The following is a 13,747-nucleotide window of genomic DNA, read 5'->3' as shown; positions in this document are numbered from 1 at the left end:
ATTAAGTGTTGGCTCATGTTCACTTTTGATTTCTTTTGTAGCCATGTTTATGAATATTTCTGAATTGTCTCAAAGGGACATTAAATTTCAGTTTTGAAGGATGGCTAAGATTTAACTGGATGCAATTAAAGGTATTGGGTGCTTATTACATTGTGCTTATGTGAGAGGTGGCTGTATAGGAAGCAACTTAAGAAATGCTTTTAAAAGAAGCATTTGTTCAATTACAAATATGATTTTTAAAAGTTGAATATATGCTGACTTTTATAATAAAAATTTAAAAAGAATATGCAGTCTTGTAGATGCTGTTGTGAACAGATATTTTGAATTTTTGAGGTTTTGTACTATCTTTCTATCTTTATTGCCACATATTTGTCATTTTTATGGGAGGTAACCATTCTGCATTGTTGCTTTATTTTCTCATTTTCACGAAGTATTTTACATATATTAACCCATTTAAAGTTCAGGACAGCCTTATGAGGTAGGTACTATTATTATTCCCTCTTTTCAAATGTGTAAACAGGGCAAGAGAATTAAAATGGGTTAGATAGCTACTCATAACGGTGGCACTATTATATTGTACCCAGCACCATCCATAGCTGGCTCAGACCTCTGCAGCTGGTTTTCTTATTCACTGTGTACTGCTGGGCACCAACTGCACCCTCTCCCTTAATTTGGTTGATAGGCAGGAAAGCTGGCCCTTATTGGCCAGATTAATGATTATCTACGTCCCTGTTCTGGAGCTGGAGTGGAGTGTGAGGTCATGCTTGCGCCACCGACCCCTGTGCATATGTGAAACTTCAGAGTAAGAGCAGCATTCATGTTAGATTTTAGTATTCTCTCCAGAAGCTCCATGTATTTCAGATTTGCCTTTGAGGGAGTGGTGATACAAATTTGGATTTGTATTTATATTGACATCTAGGAGGCCGTTTACAGTTCATCTTAGCCAAAGGGCCCAGAAGCAAGTATTGGGTCTTTTAACATGCTTCCCTCTCCTTCTCCATGCCACCCCCTTTCTAACTAATAACATAGTACTTGTCTAGCTAGTACTTACCTCCTAGACTGCTGGGAAGTCAGAGTGCCAGAGTCTTTTAGGCCCAAAAAGGAATCTGACAAATATCAGGTCCAACTTCCTCACTTACATGAAAAACCGAGGCTGCACAACCAGTTCGAGGGTTATTCTGACCTGGGTCCAGTGTTGGGTTCATCCATTGTACTGTTGGCTGTTATTTAAAATATATTATTACTGTATATTCTTTGCAGAAATTATATATTTTTGACTTAGTAGCTTGCTACCTATTATGTTTCCTATGAGGAAACAGCTATGTTTGTTTAGTTCTTTGCAGATTTTAAAAATGCCTTCTCATCCTTTATCTCATTTAATTTATTACGAAGATAACCTTTTGCTCATATGCCTGAGGTTCGTGGGTAGTGGCACAGATTTCTTTGTTATTCCAGCAGGTTCATTGCTTCTGTACATTCACATATCCAGCCACCTTAGCTTCAGACATAGTGCTGACCGCAGCCCTTAAGATGAGAACACAGTTCAGGCACGTAGTTTCCCAGCTCTGGCTCTCACCACGTCTTCTGGATGCTCCTGGAGGGTAAGGCCTGAAGTTCCAGGCATGAAGATAATGACTTGTTTTGAGACACATTTCTTGGCTTCTTAAGAGGACTTGTGATCAGGGAAGTTCTTTTTAAAATGTAATCTGAGGCTCAATATGTAGTTAAGCAACCCATTGGGTAGAAACAAACACAGGGATAATCCCATCATTTATTGTACTAACATTCTTCAATCAAAATGGTGTTAGAGATAAGATAAATTATATGGCTGCAATGTGTGCCCACGTGATTTGGCTGGTGGCAAGGAAGGGAGTGAATTGTTAGTCTAAGGCTAGCCACTGATTGCCAAAACTTTCTACAGTGCAGGCCTGTTTCCCAATCAGCTCAGACAGAAACCTGGAGGTTCTTGAGAGGATCCTCTGTGATCCAGTAAATGAGTTGAACAGAGTCAAGTCTGATAAAAGCTGTCAGTTTGTTATTGATTATCTAACATAAAAAATGGAAATTAAAGTTAGAGTGGTTTTCCTGGAGACTTTAAAGTCTCTGCATTTTTGTAGATCATATTTTAAGACTTACTTGTTTGAACTGTATGCAGTTCAGTGCTTGTTTGAGAATAGGATGTGATCCATGTTAGGATCACTTTATGATAGCACTGGGTAAATAAGAGTTAGAGTTAAGCTTTTTATCCTTGGGTTTCTAATAGCTACTGCTGAGGTGAGCCTTATATGTTAAGATTATCAGGAGATAAGGCTGCAGCTCATTGTCTCAAAGTTCAAAGGAGAGCATTAGCTTCAGAACATAAATCGCTGAGTTGTTATCCATCAGTTTGTAACAAGTGCACATGAACAACATTTACCCACACAATCTAATATCATCCACCTGCAGTTTGAGGTCAGTCTATATAGGGGCTTATGTAGGTGCTTTGAACTGTCCTTGCAGAAATGAGAGTTCAAATTTATTTTCTTCTTTAATTTGGAATAGCAGGTGGTTTTGTGTGCCTTTTTCCCGTAGCCAATATTAACCCCATTTCCCCCATCCTAAAAACCAGATTAGGTTTGGCTTTAACTATGGAGTTGTCTGAGATTAATTAGGTTATTTACAGAAGAGTTTTGTTTTCTAGCATTTCATTGCTTGCTGTTTGTTCCAAATGTGTTAGTCTGCCCCCCCCCCCCCCCCCCCGCCCCCAAGTTGACTGTTAGCTCTGTGGGTCTGAGATATGTATCTTATTTTTTAAAATCTGTCATAGTAAGGCTTACATAGATACTTACGGGGTCCATTCAATTATCTAGTAAATATCCATTCAATTATCTAGTAAGTAGATAATTGAACCGAACTAGGTGAGGCCCATGTACAAGAGGGAATGTGCATCCTGGGAAAAATCAGTCTAATTCCAGCAGATTCTTACCTTATGGGATTATGAGCTTGACGTTGCCCAAAGTATAGGCCTGTTGTTTATTGCTTTGCTGCTTCTTTATTAGAACATAGTTCTAAACTCACAGAAAGTACTTGATATATATTTTTCATTTGATAGATGTTATTGTGTCATAAAATTGGCTATCTTAGATATAACATCAGCTGTAAGGTGTGTATGAATGTTTTTTCCTATGAAAGGATTTTCCCTTTTTGAAAGAAGATACATACAGTATTACAGAGATTAACTCCTATCCTGGGGTCAGTAGACTTGAATATTGAATCTACACTACTTTGTCCACAGAAAATCCTTTGGGTCCCTTTTCAAGTTGGAAACCAGTAATAGCATATTATAGTAAATTACTGAATATTGAGAGGGTTTTCAAAAGAATGATAGTGTGAATTGTTAGAATACCTGAGTGACTTTTGTAATGAAGGTATCTGTTTTTTATTTCTTGAGTTCTGGAATAATCTTTTGTTCTTTTTTTTCCCCCACCTCTCCCAAACAATCTTGTTAGAATGTACTCTTGGTTCTCATACCCAATTTCTTCCATTCCATTCCTGTAGGTCCTGTCTTAGTCGAACTCCTTATTATTCATCTTGAGACATCTACACTAGCCTAAATACCTTTTTTATTCCATATTTAGAGTATGCCTAGGCTTTTGTTTCTTTTAAAAAATATCTACTTCTTGGGTATAAAGAAACTGATTAACAGCAAAAACAAATATATATATATAGATAGATAGATAGATAGATAGATAGATAGATATAGAAATATCCTCCTATATCCTATACATCCTATGCCTGTCTAATTGCCTCTAACCTTTCCTGCCATCTGATCTTGCCCCCAACTGCCCTGCTCTGCCAGCCAATTTGGTTCTGATTGGTCAATTTCTTTGCCAGTCAGCATCAAAAGCTCCGCCTTGTAGGCAGCCATTGGCTCCTTACATTGAGCCAGATTTGGTTCTGATTGGTCAGTTTCTATGCCAGTCAGCATGTCTGGGCCTATCAACGAGGCCTCATCAGAAAGGCGGGGCTGATCAGCAGTCCTGGTGGAGGCCTGGAGAGAAATGGGGGCGCTGTTGGCCAGGCCAGGAGAGAAAGAGAGGCAAGTTCTGATCAGCTGCCACAGAGGCTATGGATCAGACCCTGCCTCTCTCCAGGCCTGATCTGCAGCCTCCTAGGCAGTAGGTGCTGTGTCGAGGCACCGGCAGTGGCCCCTGTCAGTGCTGGGTTGCCACAGCAACCCAGCATTGTCTTCTGGTCTGGTTGAGCCTTTGGTCATAAAGGTTGTGACAACCCTGGCTCTTTAATATATTTGGGGGGGGGGGGGGGGAGGAAAGAAACCTTTCAGTTGTATACTTTCTTGCTGACCAAATTCCATATCCTCATTCCCCTTCTAATCTTCTCATTTCCTAGCCCCCTACAGGGTATCAGCTTGCTCTCTGCTCCTTCCAACAGCCTTATTCCATGCTCCTGCTTTCCCTTATGTTATTTCTTCTAAGGGAAGGACTCTCCTCTTTATGCCTTATATCATTTCTTCTGTTATTGTAGTACTCTTTGATTATTTTACTGCTTGTCCTTTCATCACAGACTAGGTTAGGTAGTGACCATATTTCATATCATCTTTAAACTCCATGTAGTGCCTAACACCATGCTTTGTGTGCAACAGGTATTCAAAAACATTTCTGAGTTCGATTATTGCATTACATTTTCCCTCTTTCTTTTCCTTCCTTCCTTCCTTCCTTCCTTCCTTCCTTCCTTCCTTCCTTCCTTCCTTCCTTCCTTCCTTCCTTCCTGTGTGTATGGTAAAGTATATACCATAAAATTAACCATTTTAATCATTTTTAACGTACAGTTGTGTAAAGAAGTTCATTTACATTGCTGTACAACAGTCACACTGTCCATCTCCAGGATGCTTTCATTTTCTCCGACTGAAACTCTGCACATTAAGCACTGACCCCTCATTCCCTCCACCCCTGGAAACCACCACTGTACTCTCTGTCTCTTTGCATTTTACTGTTTTACGAACCTCTTGAGGTACAAGGTTTATCTGAGTTGTTGCATGATTGTGAATAATGCTGCTATAAACATGAGTGTACAAATATGTATTCTAGTTCCTGCTTTCACTTTTTTGGGTATATACCCAGAAGTAGGATTGCTGGATCATATGGTAATTCTGTGTTTAATTTTCTAAAGAATTACCATACTGTTTTTCATAGCAACTGCACCATTTTACATCTTCACCAGCAACGTGTGAGGATTCCAATTGTCCTACATCTTTCCACCACTTGCTTTTTTAAAAAAAAAATTTGTTTTTTAACAATAACCATGCTAATGGATGTGAGTGGTATCTCATAGTTTTTTTTGTGTGTGTCTTATTTATTTATGTTCTTTTTACTTTTTTAATTTTCTTTATTGATTAAGGTATTACATATGTGTCCTTGTCCCCCGTTTGTCCTCCCAGCCCTCTTCACCCCCAGCTCCTGCCCTCACTCATTGAGTGTCTTGTCCATTGGTTATGCTTGCATACAAGTCCTTTAGTTGATCTCTTCCCTTTTCCCCCATCCTCCCCTGCCTTCCCTCTGAGGTTTGACGGTCTAATCGATGATTCTCTGTCTCTGGGTCTGTTTTTGTTCATCAGTTTATGTTGTTCATTATATTCCACAAATGAATGAAATCATGAGATATTTATCTTTCTCTGACTGGCTTATTTCACTTAGCATAATGCTCTCCAGGTCATAGCATTTCCCTAATGATTAAATGCTGAGTGTCTTTTTATTTGTTTATTGGCCACTTGTATATCTTTGGAGAAATATCTGAGTTCCATGCTCATTTTTTAATTGAATTGTTTATTTTTGTTGTTGTTGAACTTTAAGAGTTCTCTATATACGCTGAGTATTAACCCATTTGCAAATATTTCCTTCCACTGTGAATTACCTTTTTTCTCTGCTCATAGTGCTTTGATACACAAATGTTTTAAATTTTTAAAAAATTGTTGATGTTCCCCATTATACCCACCTCTACCCAGCCCCTGCCTCTCTGCCCTCTGGCCTTCACCACACTGTTGTCTGAGTCCATGGGCTGTGTATGTATGTCTTTGGCTAATCTCTATCCTGTCTCACACAGCTCCCTCCCCTCTGGAATCTATCAGTCTGTTTCATGTATCCATGCCTCTGGCCCTATTTTGTTTACTAGTTTATTTTGTTCGTTAGACTCCATACATAAGTGAGATCATGTGATGTTTGTCTTTCTCTGACTGGCTTATCTCCAGGTCCATCTATGCTGTTGCAAAGGGGTAAGAATTCCTTCTTTCCAGCAGTGTAGTATTCTGCGGTGTAAATGTACCATAACTTCTTTATCCACTCATCTACCGATGGGTATGAGCTGTTGCCAGATCTTAGCTATTGTAAATAATGGGGTGCATATACTAGTTTTCTTTTTGATTGTTATTTCAGGAGTCTTAAAATATATTTCCAGAAGTGGGATTGCTGGGTTTGACGCAGTCCAATTTATCTATTTGTATTGTTGTTGCCTGGAATTTTGGTGTCATATCCAAGATATCATTGTGAAATTCAGTGTCATGATACTTTCCCCCTACATTTTCTGCTAAGAGTTTTATGGTTTTAGCTCTTATAGTTAGATCATTGACATATGTTGAATTTTTTATATGGATGGTACAATGTAATTGTTCAAATCCATTTTTATTGTAGTCTTTCTAGCACCACTTATTGAAAAGACTGTGTTTTCTCTACTGAATAGCTTTTTTCAAATTCATATTTGGTTGAATAATCTTCAACTTTATTGACTGACACAGGTGTGATTCTAGCAAGCTTTAAGATGTTCCTTCTCACTGTCTTGTCTAAAGGCTTAAAATTTGCTTGTGCTTTCTTTCCCCCTTGGGAATAAGATAAGGACCTGGAAAACCTATAAGTTGAAAACAGAATCATCATTTATCATCTCTTTATCCTCTTGGTAGCTGTTTGTTTAGTTTTAGTAACCTGATTTTGTGCTTTTCCTTCTTCTTGAAGCCCAGTAGATGTGTTAGGATGCTTTGCTAATTTTTTTAATGAAGGCTCTTTTGTAGGTCAAAGATTGTTTTTAAGTCACTTAGTCCCCCTTTGGGCTTTTGGTTTCTTTTCTGTTAAATGACAAAATTGAGCTAAATGATCTGTCATATATTTTTTTCTTTTTAATATATTTTTATTGATTTCAGAGAGGAAGGGAGAGGGAGATAGAGATAGAAACATCCATGATTAGAGAGAATAATTGATTGGCTGGCTGTGTCCTGCATGGCCCCCACTGGAGATCGAGCCTGCAACCCCTGGGCTTGTGCCTTTGACTGGAATTGAACTTGGGACCCTTCAGTCTGCAGGCCAATGCTCTATCTACTGAGCCAAATCAACTAGGGCTGTCATATATCTTTTACGGTGCAAATTCTATGATTCTAACAACTTATGGCGACTTTTGAACAATTAATAAAAATCCAGTGGAAAGTAGAACAATTTTATTATATCAAAGGAATATATTAAAATTAGTATTTCCCCAAATAGTTTATTTTTGTTGATAGTTTTTATGTCTTCTCCATATATAAACAGAAGTAAACATAGGTATGGTTAGTTTCTTTCAGTGGTAAAAACCTTGTTTCTAAGTATTCCTGTGGTTTGTAGTATCACCATTTTAATTTTCTTTATGCATTAATGAGAAGGGAGATAAGTTCATGTACATGAAATTTGTTTGCACATGAAGAGAGAAGACCACTGAAAGCCAGGTGAAAAAATGAGTATAGAACAGAAACATATCTGTCCTCTGCAGAGTTAGAGAATTCTGTAGTTGTAAAGGGAGTTTTTACATGCTTCACCCGAACACATCTTTGTGAGGCCCAAGTTTGGAGGCTGCGCGTGTGTATATTAAGATCGCCAAAAAGTCATTTTTCCTCATCTCACATGTTTTGATTGTGTAATTATATAAGCTTACCTATTAAATGACAATTAGTTATAATTTGGCTAAATTAATGTTGCTTTGTAAAAAGTTTGTCATTACCATGTTTGCTTGTCTTTTTTTTGTATAATGTGGAAATGACGATGATAGCTAGTACTTATTGAGTGCTTGATACATTTGGTTTAAATTTATTACTGTTTTCATATCTTTAATAACTTTTCAAAGGAAATGATATTTTAGTAATGGTATTTTATCAGGAACAATTCTAGGTGCCCAGAAAAGTTAATTCATTGCATACAGTGATTTGCTAAGAACATTAGGGATTAATTCTCCGGGTTGAAAAAGGGTGACTGGATATCGGAGAGGACAGCGATGACAGGGAGGATTTTTAGAGCTTTTGAACTGTGAACGTTCTGCATGTATTATCATTAGTACTAAGTTACTAATACTAAGTTAAATCATTAGTAATAAATCAAAGTGGTATACTAGCTTTAAAACTTTTCATTTGGAATCCTGATATATATACTTAGAAAGAGGAAAGTATTGCCTCTACTAAGTATGATTTCAAATAACAGCAATAAATATTCTGGATTGCAGAAGCAAATTGGACTGCAGTGATATTTATATAAAACTGAAATGGGAACTAAATCTGGCATGCAATAGCAAAATTGGGGGATATATCTATTTAACTAGAGAATGTCCTTAGTTTGGTAAAAGGGTTAGAAATGCAATCTTCTTTGGAGACTGATTAAAAATAATAGATAAAATAAAGAATGATGTGCTCAATAAGCTGCAACTCAAATAGAGGAAATTTAATGGGAAATGATTACATTAGTAGCAGATGGACTTGCTTCCTGAATTGTAATCTTACTGGAAATCCTAGAACCACTTAACTGTGTTTTTCAGATTTAGAGTGTGATAGAAAGATAGATGAAGAGATTTATTTCGTGTGTTATTGTGATTCTTACTGTGTCTTTTGGATATTTCATTTTTTACTAGGCTATTTTTATGATTCCCACAAATCCACCACCAACATTCAGGAAGCCAGAACTCTGGTCTGATGATTTCACCGATTTTGTTAAAAAGTGCCTAGTGAAGAATCCTGAGCAGAGAGCTACTGCAACACAGCTTTTACAGGTCAGTGCTTATGCCACCAAGGGAGGAATGTTTTCTTTATATCTTTTATCTTTCTGACGTTAAGTAAGAATGCCTTGAGTTTCCTTAACTGATTTCTAAAGACATAAACCTCCCAGGAAATGTGGATTGATACACATCCATCCTTACACCTCCATCCACCATCTCCATTCTTCTCTATGTTCTCGGTGTCTCATTTTCTTCTTTTCTTTTTCAAGTTAGTGTTCTCTTTTCCCTTTTTTTTTCTTTCCCTTTTTGTTGTTGTTAATACTGTCAACGATTTTCCCCTAAAGTTGCTTTAAAACAAAACTTCCCAGATTCTCCTTTCAGAACCATATCTCCTCCATCATTAGTTTATTATATTTTTCCCTGATGTTTTCTTTGACCCAGCATTCTTCTTTGAACTGCTCTACTTTAAGCAGGAGTGGAATCGAAACTTAACTTTTTTGTTGAGTGTTGTTTTTGAGCCTTTTGAGTTTTTTGTTATGTGCAGAGATCCCTGAACTCTTTGAAAAGATCACTTGTAAATATTGGTTACAAGATTACCTAAATGAAGAGTTTCAGTATCTCTGCTACAAATAGACTTTATTTAGAGTGTCAGGTCATAATTTTTTAAAAAAAATTTGCCTTAAAATTCAGTGCAAATAGAAATAATGTAACACTTTCAATAAGTATTTGTGAGTCTTCATTTTCCCCAACAGAATTGGCTCAGACCACTAAGCTATTAATAAATGTGTCTCACATTAATAAAACTTGGTATTTGGAAAATAATTGTATTTATTGAATCACAAAAGGATTCAAAGTATTGGTTCTTATAAAAACCATACTTTGAATCCTTTTGTGATTCAATAAATACAATTATTTATTATATTTCTAATATTTCTAAAGTACTGTTTAAACAAAAGTATTTGTTGGAAGAGTATAAGAAACAGGCTACAAGTACAGTATGTTTATTGCTATGAAAATTAAACTTAGTATTCATTCTTCATTTAAGGCAATTTAGCATTATCTACCTAAAGTAAAATGTTAAATATTCTTTGACCCAGTAATTACACTTATAGAAATTTACTTTATAGAAAAATTTAACCATGTGTGAAATAACATGTGTAAAAATATTCATAGAACATTATAATGGCAAAAGATTGGAAACAAAAAAACTTTCAACAAATTGGAAACAATTTAAGCTCCATTGAGATGAGTGATTGGCAAAATCACTCATATACACATATGGCAAAATCACTCATATGCACATATATTGGCAAAATCACTCATATGCACATATACATACATGTAAACAGGCATGTTTACATGTATGTATATGTGCATATGCCAGTGGTTATGGTGGAATGGCCAAGAAACTGGCCTCCAGAGAAGGTAACTGTGGCTGAGAAGCAGGAGTGGAATAGAAACTTAACTTTTTTGTTGAGTGCTATTTTGAACCTTTTGAATTTTTTGTTATGTGCAAATAGTAACTTTCAAAAATTAATTAACTGAAACATTTATTTTGAAATATTGTCATATATCCAAGGATTTTTTGTGCCCATAAATCAAAGACCTATTAGTATTATTTTCATGTTGAGTATCTAAATTATTAAATTCCGAGGAAAACAAGAAAGGAGAAAAACACACACAGGAAAGTGAGTCAGATAGCATAAAGTATGAAGGCGGAGGTAAATTTAAATGTATCTGATAGCTGATTTTTGGATAGTTTAACCAGTATTTCTTTCTAGTCTTTCTCCCATAACCTTTTCTAATATTTCTAAGAAAATAAATTCTGTTGTTTTTAACTTAGAGTTTTTAACTTAGTGTATAATCCTTCTTAAGAGTACTTTCATCAGGTTCACTTTTCTCCATTGTAACGTCTATTTTTTTAATCCAAGTTCTTAATAATTCACCCTTTTATTATTACAGTTCCCCCTCCCCCTCTCTTTCTCTTCCTTCCCTTCTCCTTCTCCTTCTCCCTCTCCTTCTCCCTCTCGACACTACAACCAACTGAGCCACACCAGCCAGGGCTCTCCTCACTCTATTTTGTTTCTATATTTTACTACAGGATTATGCTATCAAAGACATCCTTTTCCTTATATTATTCTCTTCTTTATATAATGAAAATGGCTCTCAGACATAATTTAATCATCTCATCCCAAGCATGTATGCTTCCTGCCCCACTGTTGCTTGTATCTAAATTCACATAACACCATTTCTCTAAATAGTGTTTCTGTCTTGACAAGGCAGATCTTCCTACTGTGTTCTAACATACACTCCCTGTGTGTGTTTGTGCATGTTGTTCATATTCTCCTCCTCCTCCCTAAAAGGATCTGTTTCTTTTGAGGCATCTGAGATTGCCTACCTACTCATCTCTTAATTGTATAAGCTGTGTTAAACCATCATAAAGGTAACTTTTTGTCATATTTTAATATTTTTGAATGTGTTTGTGTTTTATTCCTTATTCTAGATAAGTTTCTTAAGGGCCAAGAACATATCTTCAGGTGTGTGTGTGTGTGTGTGTGTGTGTGTGACCTTCCATCAGTGTTTCGCAAACATTTTCAGTGTATGGCTGGAGTTCCTTCCTTGTTGCCCCACCATTGGGGGCATGGATGGGATGGGATGGGCCCAGGTCAGGAAGTGGTGCACAACACACAGACTTCCATTCCGTTTTGTTCCATTTGTTCCATTCCATCCCATCCCATCCCGTCCCGTCCCGTCCCGTCCCGTCCCGTCCCGTCCCGTCCTGTCGACAGAACTCAGTCTCCTAGCCACAGCCAGCTGAGTGGGGGACTAAGAAAGGTAGGATCTAGCTGGGCTACCAGACACCTAGCCACAACTCTATTTTGGTGGAACCAAGAGTCTACCACAGCTATGTTAATGGAACTTAAGTTACCTGGTGATAAATCTATAACTGTTATAAAATAATTTATTGGTTCTTTGCTATTGACTCTATTATTTCTGTAATCTGGTCAATTCTTACTCATACTTTCCTCAAATGATATATGTTCACCATTTTAAAGCCTCTTCCAAATATCTGTAATTTCTTGTTTAGCACTAAAATTGTTTTGTCTTTAGCACTAAAATTGTTTGTGTTCTTTATTAAAATAACTCAGCTCTTACCTGGGTCTATTTACTGACAGAATGAAAATTATGTTTTGAAGCTGTATTGCCTCCAAATAAGGTCATCTTTCCCAATGATACTTTTAATCTTACCATGTACTTCTCTCACAGTCTTCCTTCTCAATAAAAAATCATCAAAAATCCAGGTCTGTTCTGGTGGTCTGTGTTCTGTTTACCAGATTTGTAACAGACTCAGATATTTTTGTTAAATTAGGATATAATTTTTAAAAAGTGAAAAGTTGTTTTTTATATATTATAGATATGAAGCAATATTCATTTTCTGAAAAAAATTTATTGCCATTTTTTTTTCTCCATTGGAAATGATTACATTTTCAAGACCTAATAAAGTAGGTTATATGTAAAAGAAGTAAGAAAATAGTTATCTTCTTTTGACTACTGATTCTGGCTATCAGCTTGTTAAGGTTAATTAAAATCTGTAACTAATACATAATTTTATTTTTATATGTAATGTAATCACCAATCCTTTTTAAAAAATTTATCTTTTTTCCAACCTACTCTAAACTGCCTTTGGATAATTATATCTATAAGGTAGCTTTCATTAGTGTAGTTTTTTATTAACAGAATTGCATATTTGTGTTTGCACTTTAATGGTTTTTAAAAACAAGTAAACTGAAAAGCAAAATCTTTATTTCTAAAGCAGCTCACATGTTATCTATTTTTAAAAATTTTTTTGGTTAATCCTGACCCAAGAATATTTTTTCCATTCATTTTGAGAGAGAGAGTTGGGAGGAAGGGGGTGGAAGGGGTGTGGTGAGAAGAGAGAGACACATCGATCAGTTGCCTCCCACATGCACCCCAACCGGGGTGTGGGATCAAACCTGAAACCCAGGAAAAGCCCTTGACTGGAAATTGAAACGGCAGCCCTTCGGCATGCAGGCTGGTGCTATAACCATTGTACTACACCGGTCAGGGCAATATTCTCTACTCTTTAAAATATATGTATTTTTATTGATTTTGGAGAGGAAGGGAAAGGGAAGAGAGGTAGAAACATCAATGATGAGAGAGGATCATTGATTGGTTGCCTCCTGCATGCCCCTAGGCAATCAGGCCTGCAACCCAGGCATGCACCCTTGACTGGAATCGTACCTGGGACCCTTCCCACTGAGCAAAACCAGCTAGAGCAACATTCTGTATTCTTGACCTATACATTTAATTCTATATGAAAGAACAATCATTGAAGATCCTGGTTTGTGTTTATTTACGTGTTTTAACATTTTTTAGATATAATTCAGATAAATCTTTTAAAGTTATATCTTTGAATCTTCTCTAGCATCCATTTATCAAGAATGCAAAGCCTGTATCAATTTTAAGAGACCTGATTGCAGAAGCTATGGAGATCAAAGCTAAAAGACATGAAGAGCAGCAGCGAGAATTGGAAGAGGAGGAAGAAAATTCGGTTCGTAATTACCCTAAAAAAATTGATTTCTTTTCTTCTCAGTCATTTTCTATAATTTTTTCTTTATATCAATAGCAATTACTATTTCATTATACAAATGAGGTACTCTTCATTAAATCTCAAAATATATTTAGTTTGCATTAAATATTTATCATCTTTTTCTTATATCTTAAGAATTAG

The 13,747-nt window shown here is 36.3% G+C and overlaps 1 protein-coding gene across 1 annotated transcript in view; it reads left to right on the top strand.

Moving 5' to 3' along the window:
* The window catches only part of STK3 (serine/threonine kinase 3), a 192,811-nt gene that overhangs the window by 93,690 nt on the left and 85,374 nt on the right, over positions 1–13,747 (top strand). The window contains exons 7-8 of the mRNA XM_084864579.1: positions 8,911–9,048; positions 13,442–13,567. Of these exons, the coding sequence (XP_084720705.1) occupies positions 8,911–9,048; positions 13,442–13,567 (264 nt within the window). The remainder of the gene's footprint in view (positions 1–8,910; positions 9,049–13,441; positions 13,568–13,747) is intronic.

The sequence above is a fragment of the Pipistrellus hanaki genome, assembly GCF_964339955.1.
Source record: "Pipistrellus hanaki genome assembly, chromosome: 17".
NCBI lineage: Eukaryota > Metazoa > Chordata > Mammalia > Chiroptera > Vespertilionidae > Pipistrellus > Pipistrellus hanaki.
Note: the sequence above shows the minus strand (reverse complement) of the source record. Positions and strands in the feature narration are given on the sequence as shown.